This window comes from Rhinolophus sinicus, chromosome 3 (assembly GCF_057876585.1).
Source record: "Rhinolophus sinicus isolate RSI-liver-muscle chromosome 3, RSI-T2T, whole genome shotgun sequence".
Classification (NCBI taxonomy): domain Eukaryota; kingdom Metazoa; phylum Chordata; class Mammalia; order Chiroptera; family Rhinolophidae; genus Rhinolophus; species Rhinolophus sinicus.
In genome coordinates, this window is record NC_142503.1 from 161,586,942 (window position 1) to 161,604,344 (window position 17,403).

At 44.4% G+C, this 17,403-nt stretch overlaps 1 protein-coding gene across 1 annotated transcript in view; it reads right to left on the minus strand.

The window, feature by feature from the left end:
- Nucleotides 1–17,403, minus strand: part of NID2 (nidogen 2) — a 60,790-nt gene that overhangs the window by 28,633 nt on the left and 14,754 nt on the right. Inside the window, exons 4-8 of the mRNA XM_019725694.3 lie at nucleotides 16,643–17,391; nucleotides 5,031–5,180; nucleotides 4,344–4,589; nucleotides 2,917–3,117; nucleotides 961–1,191 (exon numbers count right to left, since the gene is read on the minus strand). Coding sequence (XP_019581253.3) covers nucleotides 961–1,191; nucleotides 2,917–3,117; nucleotides 4,344–4,589; nucleotides 5,031–5,180; nucleotides 16,643–17,391 — 1,577 coding nt within the window. The remainder of the gene's footprint in view (nucleotides 1–960; nucleotides 1,192–2,916; nucleotides 3,118–4,343; nucleotides 4,590–5,030; nucleotides 5,181–16,642; nucleotides 17,392–17,403) is intronic.

The window sequence follows — 17,403 nt, forward strand, 5'->3', positions numbered from 1 at the left end:
TCTGTAATTTAAAAAAAATCTTTTCCAGATTTCAATGTAAAATTATTGCACTTCTTTTTAAAAATGTATTCCTAAATATTTCATTCTTTTTAAAATGAAATTGTTTTCTTAATTTCCTTTTCAGTTTGCTCATTGCTACTACATATAGAAATCCAATTATTTTTTGTATATTCATCTTGTATCCTGCAACCTTGCTGAACTTGTTTATTATTTCTAACAGTTTTTTAATGAATTTCTTAGATTTTTACATATAATAACCTGTCATATGAAACTAGAGATAATTTTACTTCTTTCTTTCCAATGCCTTTTATTTCATTTTCTTGCCTAATTGCCCTGGCCAGAACTTATAGTACAGTGTTGAATAGAAGAGCAGATATCCTCGTCTTGTTCCTGATCTTAAAGGGAAAGCATCCTGTTTTTCATTATGTTTGATGTTAACTGTGGGTTTTTCATTCATGCAGTGTTTGTTTGTTAGTCTGTTTGTTTGTTTTAGGCACTGGCTTTTTGTCCAACCTTGATTTGATGAAATCCTTCTCATCCTTTAAGTTTTAGCTAAAATGTCACTTCTTTGGTGACATCTTCACTGAACCTCCAGACTAGCCTTATATCTTCCTATGCTTATCACAATTATAACAAATACTTGTCAGCATCATTCGCCCTCCTAACCTGGCCCCACCTTGTTCCCAGTTGTGTCTCCTATATAATAGATTCGCACATACAGTTGCTACAAACTAGCCTCACGTGTTATGCTCTATTCCTGAGCTTGGCAAGGATACTGTTCTAAAAGTTCCATTTCTGCCTCTGTCTCCATCTGAAGGACAGGACCTGGCTTTATTCATCTGTACACCCAGCACATAACCCTTAGCGACCTCTGTGAATCATTCTGAGGCTATTCCAGAAGGAATGAAGAATGGTTAGATACAATTTTTGTACAAATACAGCAACAAAAGGAAACTATACCTTCAACAGGGCCAATTTGATTAGTCACAGCAAATCTAAGCACTTTTTCCTCATCGTTGTACAAGGCAAAGACCCGGTCCACGTTGAGCTGCTGGGTGGTGGGGATGCTCAGGTGTCTGGGGACATGCCTGCACGTCTGGTAAGTGATGTTCTGGTGGATGCGGTAGGACATTGTTTGGTTGACGGCACCAAACGTGAGAGAGTAGTCTCTGGAACTTGTGGAGGTCACAGCTGCAACAGACACATTATACAGGCAAACTGGTAAACTTAAAAAGTAGTAAATACAGAGATTTTCATGTGGAGTGGGTTTTCCTACACAGTTAGTTTTTCATCTAATTCCTGGAACATGTTCCTTTGGGAAATTCCTGGGTTTACATGGGAAACCTGCAAGCCAAATACCTGAGCTGCGGCAAAGCCAACACGCTAAGAGGGAGGAGGTTCAGTCGCTGCTTGTTATCGTATGCAAGGAATAAATGCTACTAGGGGCCAGCCATACTGAGGGCTCTGTAGGTGCTGCCTTGTTTATTCCTCCCAGCAGCCCATGAGGGGGGCCCTGCGATCTTGTGCACAGAGCCTTCCAGAGGTTAAGTAGTTGAAGATGCATGGCTGGTATGTGGTAGAGCTGGAACTGGCATGCAAGCTGGCCTGACTCTACACCGCAAGTTTTTAACCAGTCTATCCTCTACATGACACAGAGGTGGTGGCTTCCAACACCATGCACTTCAGTAAGTCTAAAGGGTTCCAGGCAAAGGAAGGGGTTGTTTCTCTCAATCTGAGCCCAGAGTCAGGAGCACAGGCCGGTTTCTGGCCATCGGCTATTCTGTGCGTGGTCCAGGTCTCTGTTGCCCATTCTCTTCACTACATCTCGTGCCTGGCTTCCAGCTCTCATATCGTAGGAGAAGCAAGGGCCACGGAAAGGCACAACTCGAACTACTATGCAGCAGGACAGCAGCTGTGACTGAACCAGCATCCTACACTCGGGTGGTGTTTTACAGAGCACATCACTTTACACATGTCAACCATGGAAGGTAGACAGAAAAGGTATTCTTATTCTCATTCAAAAGATGAGACAATAGGCTCTCAGATGAGTGATCTTTTCCCCACTTATTTTAAATGGCAAATCCAGGATATGAATTTCTATCTTCTGACTCCAAATCTAGCATTGGTGTTACAACACTTTGCAGCATCTCTTTCTGTGATTTTAAAACAGGCTAACATAAGGTTATAGGACAAGTATAAATTCCAATAATCAAGATTTTGACATGGCCCAGAGAGCAGGGTGGTTGAAAACTCTATAGAATTACAGCATCCCGACCCACCCCCAAAGAAAATGTTGTTATTGATTACATCATCACCACCATCATCATCGAAGCCTCACCCCAGGCCCCGTGAGTCAGAACCTGCATTTTCACAAGCACCTCAGGTGATCTGGGTGCAGGTGAAGGGCTGAGAAGCACTGTCATAGGTCAGAGTCACGTGGAGGAAAGGCATCCCTTTCTCCAGGATGTAAAACATCTCCATTCATGCTTCCCTATTTGACAGGTCTGTGCATAACAACTCAATTAAACGAAGTCTGACAAACAAGCTTCAACAAATTGGGGTGAGAGGACACAAATGCTCCAACAGAATCATCCCATTTCATTTCAACTGGGAGAACATTTAGAAGAAATCAGTCTCTTTCAAAAGTAGTCCTGTGTAATAATGAAGTAGTCCCATCATTATTATTATCTGGAAGCATTAGGTAGGAATACTGAGATTCTTGTTACAGCAGCTGGCACTCTGCTTACTTACACTACATACTTCGTAATAATAATAACAAAAATGATATTGAGCTCATTTTATGTGCCACACACTAGTCTAAGGACCGTGCATGTAGTAAGTCATTTAATCCTCATAACTATCTTGGGGAATATGTCCTCTTCCTGTTTTACAGACGTGAAGACTGGTAACACATACCTGAATCCGAATAGTGGTAAAGCTCCTTGTAGGGAGCGATGTGGGCTGTGAAACTTGCTGGGATGTGAGGTACCTGGCCTTGGATGTTGGTCTTAATGTTCAAATAGTTCTCTGCATCAAGCTCCTCAGCGGTTTGAGTGATTCGAACCTTCTCCTCTCCTGGGTAGAAAGTAACTTCCATGTCATGGATAAATGTAGCACCTGGAGGGAGAAAAGTTCAGAACAGGGATGAAAAGCAGTCTTGCATATTCCAGTAATAATTCCAGTGCATATGTCTCCCTCCTGATTTCTACTGCTATTGGAGACCATCTGATATCCAAGACTAAGTCCTACCAGCTGTTGACTACGCCAGTTGCTCGAATTTTCTATTAAAGAGTATGGTTTTATCCTGCCACATCTCACACCACTTCTCTTTGCAGGAGCTTGTCTTCTATGAGAAATAAACTCCTGGGAACATACTTAACCTTTCTCTTTCCAAGGTTGCCAGACTTAGCAAAAACAAACAAACAAAAACCCAGGACACCCAGTTACATTTCAATTTTAGATAAACAATGAAAATGTATTTTCAGTATAAGTAATGTCCCATACACTATTTGGGGCATGCTATTATTAAATTATTCAAATTATTCATGTTTCTCTAAAATTCAAGTGTAACTGGGTGTACTGTATTTTATTTATCTACTTTTGACTTGACGTTTTAATCAAATCTTGATTAAGAGCAAGATCCTACAAACAGGTATTGGGCTCTACAGCTGGACTTGAGGGAAGAACTTTTCTCTTGGTACTTTACGTGCAATAAAGATAAACGTACTACCGGTAGGAAACACATTTTTCAGGTGGGAGGTGGAAAGCCAAGAAGTAGCCTCTATACTGTACCTATGAAAGGGTGATCCTTACATCAGCATTGGCATCTCAGGGGAGCTCGCTAGGAAATTAGGATCACAGACCTCACCCCAGGCCCCGTGAGTCAGAACCTGCATTTTCACAAGCACCTCAGGTGATCTGGGTGCAGGTGAAGGGCTGAGAAGCACTGTCATAGGTCAGAGTCACGTGGAGGAAAGGCATCCCTTTCTCCAGGATGTAAAACATCTCCACTCATGCTTCCCTATTTGACAGATCTGTGCATAACAACTCAATTAAACGAAGTCTGACAAACAAGCTTCAACAAATTGGGGTGAGAGGACACAAATGCTCCAAACAGAATCATCCCATTTCATTTCAACTGGGAGAACATTTAGAAGAAATCAGTCACTTTCAAAAGTAGTCCTGTGAGGCCAAACCATCCCCAACTACCTCCAGACAGGAAACAACACACCTGCGGCTCCAGAACATTGAAGAAGCAAATCCTCTTTCACTGAATGCAAAACCTAAGGAGCAATGCCACCAAAGCAATGGTGACTATCAGCCCTCTCAGAGGCTCTACTCACCTGTGAGGCTGAAGCCGTTCTTCCAGCCTGGTTTCTCTAAAGCAAAGAGCCAGCCAAACAGGCCTCCGATGGGCGTGAGGGGGAGAAGGGCCTGGGCCGCGGGCTGTGGGACGTGGCTGATGGCCGTGTAGGCCCTGCCGTCATTGCTCACGACGTAAGCATGCAGGTCCACGTCGGTGAAGTGCACAGGCATGTGGCCCACATGGAGGTGGCCACTCACTTTCCCATTGACTCGATGAGGTGCCCCTGAAAAACAGCAAATCCACTCAACCTTGACTATTGTACAGATTGGATATGGGCCCACAGATAAAATAATCCCCTTGGCATCCCCCAAAACTCAATCTTTGGCCACTTTCACCATTCCCTAACCAACCAATTATCCATCTAAGTAGGAAATACACCTGCTTTGATCTCTTTTCTCCCATCCTCCCTCTCTCCCATCCTCTTTGACTCAAATGAGCAGGCAAAAAGGAGGAAACAGTTCTGGTTAATCCTCAAATGGAGAAATCAGCCCAAACGTGTTCATTCCTCAAACACGTATTGAGCACCTGCAAGTTGCTCACACTTTGAGTCAAGCAACGAAGAGGCAAGGTCCACCATCAGAGCTCACAGGAGCAGCCGGAAACCAGCCAGCAGCAGAAATATGCACAGAGCAGCCCCCAGTCCCAATCACGCCGGCACCCTCACCTGCTGGCAGACAGTGCCTCCCATTTCCGTAGAACCTGGACTGGCAGTGGCAGCAATAGCCAGTGGCGTAGTCAGTGCAGAAGGCGTGCTGGGAGCACTGTCCGTGGTTGCGTTCACAGGTCTCCTTGTTGGAAGCATTATACGTGGAGACTGGAAAATAAAACAAACTTTCATTAAAAGGACTAAGTGACTCCAGCATCATCATTGCTGCCAGATTCGTCATGGACAAGGCGTCTGTGCCATGAAATCAGTTTAGACTGTAATAAACAAATAGGTTTTTGAGGTTTAAGAGACGGGAATGACATTCAACCCAGGGGAACTGACGTGCTTTGCCTTCTGGCTGCTCCCACTGGTCTCATTACGAAGGTGCTGAACCAGGACACGCTGTGCCACTCGGCTTCGAGGGACGCAACATGGAAGCCAACCAGTTAGCATATGTCAGGCTGAACTGTACAAAACTGCTACTTTGTGAGTCAAAAATGGCCACAAATCAGCAATTTTATACAGTTCAACCTGAGAATGATGACCCCTGAGTGGCAGACAAAAGAGAAACAAATGTCATTTTAATACCTAACCAATCATTCTACCTTTTGATGACCCTGAACTTAAAGAGAATAGCCTATAGCTTGTCTAACTACTCAGAAAAATGTGTTGTTTTTTTTTCTGAGAAGGAAGAAAGGTCCTACAGCACACACACTCACACACCCCTTAAGGAAAGTGTGTGGGGAGGACGTGGAAGAGGAGGGGGAAGGACCAGTGGCTCCAGCTCATAAATGCTCTGTGCCTTTGCAGGGTTTCTTGTAGCGTGTGTGGCACAAGCAGGATTTCCACGCGGTAGTAGAGAGCCGGGCCACAGTCACCTCCTCTAGAAAGCCACAGTGGACCAGGGTAAATGGAATGCTTCAGTAGCAGTTCCTTCCATCTGTCACTTATTCTGCCCATTAGAAAAAAAAATAAAGTGAGTCATTTGTGTCACCAAGAAACAAAGGAATTGGAGCACATACCATTGCCTATAAAGGAAATGGCCAAAGGGGTGGGATATGGCTGGGGGTGGGCAGTGATGGACAAGAGAGGGCTTTCTCCCCACATTGGGGGCGATGCCTATCCCACACGTGACCACCAAGAAGCAAAGGGGCCATGCACACCTCTGCCTCTGCACCCCAAGGAGCTGGAGTTGGGTGGAGCCTTCAGGAGCATGCTGACAAGCAGGGTAGCCAAGAAGTCTGGTGATAAACTCTGATGCTGCCGTGAGGAGCCAGCTCCCAAGGAAGATAGATACCTTACTCTTGGGAATAACTTGCTGGCAGTTGTGTGTCAGGTCTAGGTCTCAAAAGCAGGAAACCAGAGCGGAAAGGAAGGTTTTGAAAGATCAATATTTACCCAGTATTTCAGGAGAGAACAGAAACAAAGAAACCAACAGATGTAGCTCCATATATGTAATAATATAGCCCCATAAAGACCTGTATCAGCAAGGAAAAACAAAGTCAACATTGAAATAGTGCTTACTATAGGCCAGATACTAGTCTATGAACTTGAACTCTTTTATATTCCCTAAGAGCAAGAGACTGTTTTTATCCCTGCTTTGCAGATAAACAAGCCGAGGCACAGATTCAAGTGACTTTCCTAAAGTCACAAAGGCAGTAGGTGGCAGAGATGGGATTTGAACCCAGGAGTGTGGCTCCGGATTTTTCACAGCCGCGCTCTAGTATCCCTCCAGTGGAACCCAAGTATTAACACATACATCATGAGAGCTAGGTTAGGGGTCTGATCAGGTGTCTGGGGTTAATCAGCAGAAGCTTCAGCAAGAAAGGTTTGAGTCATATTTTTATAAATCAGGCTTAATGGTAAAGATAGCAGAGATTATCCAGATTTCCATCATGCTAGAAAAAAAGCACAGGTGAAAAGAAGTGAGAGTAGCTGCAACAGCATTAACTTTTGGACACTGTTTGACAGCTGCTTACAGGTTCTTGAGAAAGCAGCAAACAGATATGTTGGCAGGACAGATAATCTTGACTCAAGTGGAATATCTGACTAGGAACATAGTGAGAATGAAGTTGATGATTCAACAAGGCCTTGATGACACAGCTGAGAAATTCCAGTTTGATAAAAATAGAAAATGAGGCCTAACCTTCAACATTAAAACAAAAAAAAAAAAAAAGAAAACCAGAAAAGTGTCAAAACTTAAGGCAGAAAAAAAAAACACAGAATGGATGATAAAAAATATTATGCGGTTGCTGTGCAGAGAGCAATATATCACTGTCGACCATTGGTGTAAGAAAGAAGGGGAAAACCCCAGGTTAAGAAAAAGAAATGAATGTTAACTGGCACACGTCCAAGTCTCAGGTTTCTCCAGCTCCAAGTCCCAACTCAGTGTAAAGAAACAGCCCCTGGAGGGACTTGCACGCTTGTGAGTGTGCTCATGGCCTGGCTGCCCTCAGGACTCTCCATCCAGAACCCAAGGGAACAAGGCAGCAGCAGGCCCCACACTCTAGGGCTTGACTGCAGCCCTGGCTCAGGAGGCTCCGCAAAAACCACAGAGATGCCCTGTGTCAGTCCCAGTTTCCTCACCTCTAAAATCAGGCCAGCACCCGCTTCTCATACCTCATTGCTAGAAATCACAGTATTTGACATATTTCTGAGCGCCAAGGTAAAAAAGCAATCGGATGCAGGTCTAAGGGGTAGTCATTTTCGGGAAACTCAGGTAAAAATGAAACCAAACTCTAATACTGTTCTGCCCCAAATTAAGGAAATGATGGGTTTGCATTATATTCCCTCTATTTGTTATTTTTTGAAGACTTGTTCTCCAGCCGGATTATGAAACAGAGAAAGATGGGGCGGAGAAGGACTACAGATGTGGAGAATTAGGTTAACTGAAATAAAAAACTAGGTCTAGGCATGCCTTTCATATGGGTAAAAAGATTCACAGCAATGCAGCCAGCAACTTACAAATGCAACTGTGCAAAAGTCTAAGCTGATTGGTATGCAGACTGCGTTTTTCTAACAAAAAATAACAATTAGGCTCCCATGAAAGGCTATTATGAGACTGAAACTATATAATTATAATGGTTTAAATTAGTTATTGGCAAGCTGGCCTGGGGAACTTTTTAAAAGATTGTGTGTGTGTGTGTGTGTGTGTGTGTGTGTGTGTGTAATATCGCATTCTCAGGATGGGACTTACTGAGACAAGAGCACAAGCTCAGCCTTCCAGCCCTGGGAACAGCCAGCCACACGAGGGCAAGAAGATGGGTTCACTCTCACTCAGAGGGAACGCAAGGCTCCCTTTAGGACTCCTTTTCCATGTCTGCCTTCACTCACAGATTAACACTTAGTGTTGGATTGTTAGGTGAAAAGTAAATGCCTGTTGCAATTTTCTTTCATTCATTCAGTAATTCAACAAATATTCATTGAGCATTCACTGTGGGCCTGGCACTGGTCTAGGATATTAGGTCTATAGCAGGGAACAGAGACAAAAATTCCTGTTCTAAAGCTCACATTCTCCTAGGTAGCAGTTAATAGACAGGTACATTATTTAATATGGAGTAGGGTGTCAAGGGCTCTGCAGAGACTTAAATCCAGGAAGGACAAGAGGGCTGGAGGGGGTAGGTGACTTCTCGCCTTTAAATTTCAGTCAGAGAAAGCCTTGGGAGAAGGTGACTTTTGGACAGAGGCCTAGAGGAGGGGAAGACAGTGGAGGCAGGGACACCTCGTCTGTCAGGCAGGTGGGGCCTGTGGGAGAACAGGGAGAGAAGGCAGAGAGGTGACCCTGGCCAGTTTTCCTAGGGCCTCTAGGTCATAGGGAGGATATGGGCTTTAGCTTCTGGAGGGTTTTGAACAGAAGGATGACACGATCAGACTTCTGGTACCTCAGGAATGAGCCAGTGCCCTGGTAATAGGAAGTGCTGGTGGGGAAGTACACCTGGAGTATTTTGAAGGTAAAGTCGACAGGATTTGCAGATGGATTGGATGGAGGGAGGGAGCGGGGAGAGAGGGGATGGCGGGGAGAGAAGGCCAGAGAGAGAGGGAGAGAAGGAGAGGGAAGAGGAGAGGCAGTGTTCGAAGAGAGGGGAGAGAGGAGAAGGAAAGAGAGAAGGAAAAAAGAGAAAGAGGAGTCCAGTGATGGTCACATCTTGGTGTGGGAAACTGGAAGGATGAAGCTTCCACTTACTGAAACAGGGAGACTGTGGGCGAGCAGGTTTGGGGGAAGATCCGTTCTAGCAACAGCTTCCAGGAGGCAGGCAAGTTCGATCTCAGCTCTGATAGGAATTTATCCCTTCAGCAAGTGCTAGTTAACCATTCAGAGGGAGCCTGCACTTCTCCCCAGGGAACCATTATATCAGAATTACCTGGGATACTTGTCAAAAATGCAAATTACCAGAGCACACCTAAGACCTACCAGACTCTATGGGTGGATCCCAGGAATAGGCGCCTCAGCCACTCCCCAGGTGATTCTCAAGCCCACTGAAGTGGGATGTTCAGAATATTCAGAAACTTCCCATTTCTGAACTAGAGAATGCCCATTCATGTAGTTAATGGATTTCATCTGACCAGTCAGCAGCTCCTGTGGCAGGCGGGATTTCAGGCAAGGCGCTCTCATTTATTCCTGGCCAGCTGAGAAGGGGATCTCAGTGCATAGGCCTACTCAGGCCTAGATCCATAAGCAAGCAACGTGAAGGTCCTTTAGTGGAGGTAATGGAGGTAACCCAGAAGCCAGGTGCCTTCCCTGACAAGGGAGGAGAGAGAGCCGGACCTAGAAATGTGATCCCATGGGCAGCTATTGATCCAGGGCAAGAAAAGCTGGACTTCTGGCCAATGTGACTTCTCACATTCCTTTGGAATTGCCGGTAGATTCAAAGACGCTGAACTACTTGAAGGTGTGGAATCAGTGGCTGGATCCCAGCTGGATGAGATATGCACTGAGCATCTCCAAAAACAAAATGTGTTGTTGTTGTTTTTCCAGTGGTCATTTATATGCCTCTTTATATCATAGTTTTGAATGTATTTTTACATACTTCTTCCAATTCTGGTAAGGAGATACTATCTCCATTTTACAGGTAAGAAGAGTGAAATCCACAGAGATTATATGATCTTCTGGTTCTAAATCCCAGGTTCTTTCTGTTACACCAGCAGTACTTATGTGTGGTGGGCTTCAGAATCACCGAGGAACCTGGTTTAAACTGCTGATTCTGTTTCAGAAGGTGGAAATGGCGCATGAAAATCAGCATTTCAAACAATGGCCCCACGTGGATTAGATGCAAGTGAACTAGTGCCTACACTTTGAGAAACAGTTTTTATTCCGTGGCTTCCTTTCTCCTGAATTTACTCAAGGGGCAGGCTGTCTTACAGATCCTCAGGGGACCCACTCTGTCAGGGAGCTCCTGTTATGGAGAGCCAAAATGACAGGAACAAGTGTGCTGGCATCTCAGGACACAGGGGGAGGGCAGAGAGCCGCCAGGTTTGAATGAGCTCAGTGTGCAACAGGTTTGTTCACAGAGGTTAGACAGCTGCTCAAGGAGTCTTAACATGAGGATTTTGAAATCTCAGTTTTCTTTTTTCATTTAATGCTTTTTTACTCTTCTCATATCCTTAATAGAAAGAAAAATGGGGTGGGGATACATAAGAGGAAAAAAGCAAAGGCACTGCCAAAGTACTTGACACTTGTCCTAATTGGGAGTTTTTCACAAAAATGGAAAACTTCTCTGCATTTGCTCTGATCCATCCTTCAACCTTCATTTTTCCAGAAACACTTAAGCACTTGTCTTCAGCCCCGGGTTGGCCCTTCCTTCACTCAGAGCTCTGGTCCAGCCACGTGGGAGGCAGGCAGGCTCTCTGGCACAGACCGAGTTCATTTGCGAACGTAAGGGGGATGGAGGGTTTCCTGCATGGGGCTGTCCCCAACAGCTGGAGTGACTTTTTTAACAACTGCTACCTCAAGTAAAAGGACCCACATTTCCACTGCAGGACAGATTTTTCTATTTCCCTATCTCCCAGAATGATAGACTAGTAAGAAAAACCACATCCAACTTTATAATGAAAACCAGCGGTGTGCTTTTTGCTCCAGTTTTCATGTTTGTTTATTTTTGATGTATATGTGTGGTGCACAGTGGTGCGGTTAAGCAAAGTTATTACTATGCTGATTGGGGGCAGGGGTTTATGAGGTCTGACAATTAAGTTTGCGAACTTACCACCTTGCACTTACATTGGCAGCACTGTACAACAGCTCGCTAAGGTTTCATAACCTTGGTATATCAGTGTCTCACAGTTGTGTTCGTGTTGACATGTGGTGGTGCCTTGCTGAGTGGCGTTCATTATTGTTGTTTTGCGTGTTTTCATGTATTGTCACTAGAATGTCTGAGCTTGAATTACAGCAATGAACAAACATTAAATTTCTTGTTAAACTTGGCAAGAGTGGAAGTGAAATCAGGGACATGTTAGTCCAAATTTATGGGGATAATGCCATGAAGAAAATGGCAGTGTACAAATGGATTAAACGTTTTTCTGAGGGGAGAGAACACGTCACTGATGAAGAGAGGTCAAGGTGGCCAGTAACGAGCAGAACTGACAAAAACATTGCAAAAATTTGTCGAATTCTGCATCAAAATCGCTAGCTGACTGTTAGAAGCATAGCAGACTAAGGAAACATCGATAGAGAAACAGTTGGGAAAATCTTAACTGAAAATCTTGTGATGAGAAATGTGTATGCAAAAATGGTCCCGAAGGAGCTCACTGATGAACAAAAGCAAAGGAGAGTTGAAGTTGCCAAGACCTTTTGGAGAGGCAAGACGATGTTTTGGGCCGTGTTATTGCTGGTGATGAAAATGGGTGTACCAATAGGATCCTGAAACAAAGCATCAAAGTGCACAATGGAAGTCAGCCAATTCTCCATGACCAAAAATGTTCCTCCCATCAGTCCAAATCAAGAGTCAAAACGATATTGCTAACCTTTTTTGATACCAGAATTATTCATTATGAATTTGTACCAACTGTACAAACAGTTGAAGTGCTGAAAAGGCTGCGTGAAAACATTAGACGAAAATGACCTGCACTTTTCACCAACAATTCATGGCTCTTGCATCACAGACAATGCACCAGCTCACACGGCACTGTCTGTGAGGAAGTTCTTAACCAGTAAACAAATAACTGTATTGGAACACCCTCCCTACTCACCTGATCTGGCTCCCAATGACTTCTTTCTTTATCCGAAAATAAAGGAAATAATGAAAGGAAGACATTTTGATGACATTCAGGACATCAAGTGTAATATGACGACAGCTCTGATGGCCATTCCAGAAAAAGAGTTCCAAAATTGCTGGTGTCGGTGCATAGCTTCCCAAGGGGAGTACTTCGCAGGTGACCGTAGTGATATTCAGCAATGAGGTATGCAGCACTTCTTCTAGCATGAGTTCGTGAACTTAATTGTTAGACCTTGTACAGCCACTATCATGATACCAACAGGCTCTCCCATGCAAGTCTTCACAGGTATGGGGACTCTCCTGTTCTCAACCCTGGAGTTGCACCCAGAGAGGGGCTTTCCTGCCTGGAAGGCTGGATTGGGCAGCAGAGCTCCAATTCATTCCAGGAGAGAAATTGCATGAGCAACACATTCCTGCAGCCTTTCTCAAGGCCAAAATTAGAGTTGGACTAGAAGCCACAGGGAAATCCTGTTCACAACTGGGCTCTCCCAGCATAACTGCCATCTAAGGGAAGCAAGAGGGTCCCCGTAATGGAGCATAAATGCCCTGAGGTTTCTGCAAGCCAGGTGTCCCTTCCCCTTTCTCATTCATCATGCAGACTGAGGTTAGATTGAGCTCCTCACAGTAATATAGGGAAGGGGCATGAGGACTAGTTTTACAGAAGAAGGAACTAGGAGGCTGGATTCCAAGCCTGCCACCTACATGCTACCAGACACAGAGCTCAGGCAGACGTTAATCAATCACATAGAACAGACCATCCGAAGCCTACTGAGCAAAGAGATTCCATTGTAATGGCCATTCCCATGATTAAACCTATTACAAAATAGGCATAGGCTGTATCTTACAAAAGTTAAAGGTAAACCTGCACCTAGTCTTCTTGTACCTTGCAGAAGTTCCTCGAACAAGATATTGTCCATGGAAACAAGAAACACATATAAACCCTACCCCGACAGGGAGGAGGAGATCCCTCTTCCACTAACAATTAGAGATTGCCATTCTGTCTGTGGAGTGGCCTTTCTTTTCCTACTTACTGTCTGCTAAATAAACTTTTACTTTAAACTCTTTATTGGCTCATGTTTGAATTCTTTCCTATGTGAAGCCAAGAACCGCTTGGCCCAGGGCTTCAGTCCCCACTCTGGCTGATCCGCCCCACCAGCATCAACAGCACCACCTCAGCAAGTTTAAGAATATCTAAGACCCTGTAGGTCACCCTCATTTCTGCTCCCCAGATACAGGCATTCCCTATTCTGGTCAGTTGTAGCCCTCAATGGCAGCTCCTCTCTCATGTCCACCCCCCTCAACTGACTCACACATACTCTCTCGTTCTCCATTTCCACCTCTGTTACCCCTTTGTCCAGAATAGTTCCCCACTTTTTCCCTCTCTAAATTCAGATTCAGATCTCAAGGCCTGACTCAAGCCCCTCCTCCCTCATGACAAATTCCCTGACTTGATACACATGGATTTGCTCTTCGCTGTTTTACCTGACAGCTTATTTCCTTGTCATCTTCATCTACCTGTTACTTAGACAAGTCACACAGTCTTTCCAGGCCTCAGTTTCTTCCTCTGTAAAATGGGAAGAGTAATAGTATCTACCTCACAGGGCAATTCTGAGGGCTGTGATAGCACAATTTACAGCCAAGTTCCTTCTTAGAGTCCCTGTGGGCTCTCAATAAATGCCAATGAGAATTCCCACTGGTGCCTTGGTCAGATATGGCACATGGAGGGTACTCAGGTACCTTTCTGATTAAACAAGCTACTGGAGCTCCCTGGAGAAACAAGACACCTCAGACAGGAGACGCTTGCACGACCATTTTATTGCTGGTTCTGTGGTCTATAAAAACAGAACAAAGCAAATCATATACTTGAGGCTAGAACTAGAGTGTGATTGGGACATTCCTGCCGGGTATAGACATCATCTGAAAAGAATCTAGATTTCTCAACAAAAGAGTCCTTAAGGGAAAAAATTAAAATAAAAAGAGAAGGGAACGATATCTGGGGAGACTTTAAATCTTAACTTAATTTCTTGTTTTAGCAAGATGACTACTACAAAGCTTAAACGAGAAACTAAAATTCATTGGGTAAGGTATTTCCTATGCCCAACTGTAATGCTCACAACTACTTAATGAGGTCTACATTTCCTCTTTTTTAGAGTTGAGAGAAATGATGGGCAAACCGAGCACATCGTCTTGACCCAAACCACAAAGCGGAGCTGGAAATCAAGCTCAAGTCGAACTAACACCCAAATCCATGTTCCTTCACTCCATCAGTGGGAAAGGCCAGGCAGCGTGAGCTATGGCTGGGCAGTTAGTAGGCAATGCTCCGTGTCTCTGCCACCCCTACCCACCAGCTTTCCCAGGGAACGTCCACTTTTGCCTGATAAATCTCTAAGACCTCAATGTTTCCTTTGAAAAAAAACAAAAGTTCACTGACCAAAACCAAAATATCCAACAACTGCAGGATCCTATACTTCCGTCTTCCTAAAGCATGAGGTGACAATAGAGGCCCACCTATGTTCCCTCTCTGCTTTCAAGTTTTAAAGGTTTCCCTTTCTGCTCTCTAACATGGTGGTTGCTGATCTTTTGCTCCAAGGTTCACAAACTTCAAGTTGGATTTTTTCTCTAAATGTCTCAGTGTGTTAACCAGCTTTTTCATAAGCATGTTACCATTTTCAAAATGTCAGTAGTAGACATCCCCCAGCATCTGATAAATATCACAGTTCATGCCCCAGAAGGATTATGGCTGCTGCCTCCGTTCTCTGTGGCCAGTTCCCTAACCTCCACTGTTACTCCCGTGATCCCAACCTCTCACAGCTCAAAGCAGGGGGTGTAGCCCCTTCCTCTTCACTCTTCCATAAATCACTCCATTGGTCTGCTTTTTAATATTCCAACCTCTTCCCAGGGCAGGAAATCAAAAATAAAAACACCATTTAGGAATACATCTTTACCTCAAAAGTCCTCTGCGAAAAATCTTTGATACTTGACTTTAAACTTTCTTTAGATATACAGAACTTATGCTGAAAAGTCAGGAGGTTGTCAGAAGGGTCTGAAGGTTCTGAAGCCTTCCAATAAAATTCACATCTTCAACTTGACAGAAACATGGCCCTTAGGTACAAATTAAGGCACAACTATTTAACAAGCCCATTCCTTATTCTCTAACCATCCCCCACACCATTCCCACTGCTATATATTTTCTGTAATTAGTTAACAGCAGCCACTATTTACTAAGCACAAACTAGTTCAGACACTAATCTAAAAACATTTAATCCTCTCAACAAATTTAGGAGAAATCAGAGGCTTGGGGGTTATATAAGTTGCCTCATGTCACCCAGCAAGGAGCATGGCAGCCAGGATTCAAACCTAAGTCTGACACCCACGCTCTCACTGTAATCATTACACAACATCACTTTAGTCACAAAATAGTTTCTTTCCTCCCGAAATGAGCCCTTCTTCAAGCAATTTCGATACCACAACCGAAGAACCCAGAAGGCCCTCTTTGCTAGGTCAACATGTTTTTACTGCAAAAGGGATGGGAAACAGAAAAGGTAGGAAAAAAGAAAAAAAAAAAAGCAGGTCTTGAAGAATGACTTCACCTCTGACCTCTTTCCTCCTATTAGAGGTTAGATGAACAGTCCCTGGCATAAATGAAATGAATCTGTAGTCAGTTTTCCATTCATGTGTGGACATCCCTGACTGGGAAGAAAGAACTGACATGACAAGACTCAACTAGGAAGAGAAGGTGACATGGGCTCCGTGTTTGTATTAATTAACCACTGCCTCTTCTCAGCATTTCTCTCCTGGCCCCTCACCCTAGTCAGTGAGTCATGAAATGAGGACAAGTCTCCTGGGAGGTGAATACCACAGCTGCACAGCCATGAACCAGAAATGAAAAGACACAGGTGGTTAGCAATTTTGTTTCCCCATGGGTCTCCTCTCCCACACACCACCAAGTAGCTCTAACCAAGGGAAGCGCAAGAGTTGTCCCGTAACAGAGTAAGAAACTGGAATGTTCATCTGAGCCAGCATGACCAGCCACTTAAAACTAAAGCCTTCCGCCCTTCATCACTGTAATGTGTATGAAGCCTCAGAATGTTTTACCTTTGCTGAACTTTCAAACTGAAATACTTCATTACACTTGAGAGCGGAGCTGGCACGAGCAACCCAGTTCTTCCCTGCTCGCTTCATGAGGCCCATGTTTTAAAAAAACATTATTAATGGTCAAGAGATTCCAAACAGAATTTGCCTGCCAAGATGTATTTGGCAAAAGAAAGATACTCTATCTCCTGAAACATGGATTTAAAAATCAGTTCCAATCTTCTTTTTGCTAAACTTTTCACGTACTCACATGAGAGAAAAATCATGACTTTATATAAAACCAGCATTTTTTACACAGAATCTTAGAGTTCAGTTTTCTAACAAACTTACCCTCAGCGTTGGATCTGATGTCGTCTTCTACCCCTACCACGTGTCTCTCGTGATCCCATGGTGGAGTGTGACCTGGCACAGGGTAATGGGGTAGAACTACCTCTCGTTCGGGGTGGGCTGGAGGGCCATCCCTTTCTGAAGGCAGTGCCCCGCCATCTGGATAAGGCTGCATGTTTCTGTTTTCAAGGTAGGGAGGTGGGGTTTCCCAGGAAGAATAAAGTGAATCTCCTTCTGTCTCTGATGCAGCCAGGTCTCTGGTCCCTGGCTGTTCAGAAGATTCCACTTGGCCTCTTATATGAGGGACATCTATCTCCCCCACAGGCCTCCTCTCTTTGATTTGAGGGTCCACGGTGGCAGATTCTGTTTCAGGGTAGAATGGCAAATAGCTAGGTGTTGAATGTGGCAAAGGGGAGGCCAGGTGGTTATGTGAAGGAGTGACACCAACTCCGAAAGGCCTTGAATCAGCTTTTGAGGGGAAGGAAACATCGATATTGCTGTGGCCATTCGACACCAACTCTGTTTCACTCAGGGGGTATTCAACTTCCTCCTCATTCTCATCGTAATAATCCAAATCGTCCTCAGTGTAGTCACTTTCCAGGGCTGCAGCATGGCTGAAGGAATGTTCCAGCGGAGCTGAAGAGCGGTCTTTGGAAAGGTCTCTTCCAACTGTTGCTGGCCTGACATTGTCCAATGGTGAGGTGCTGCCAATATGAAAAGCCCACACTCCAGGAATCCCCAGGTTGCTGTGTCTAAATAAAAAG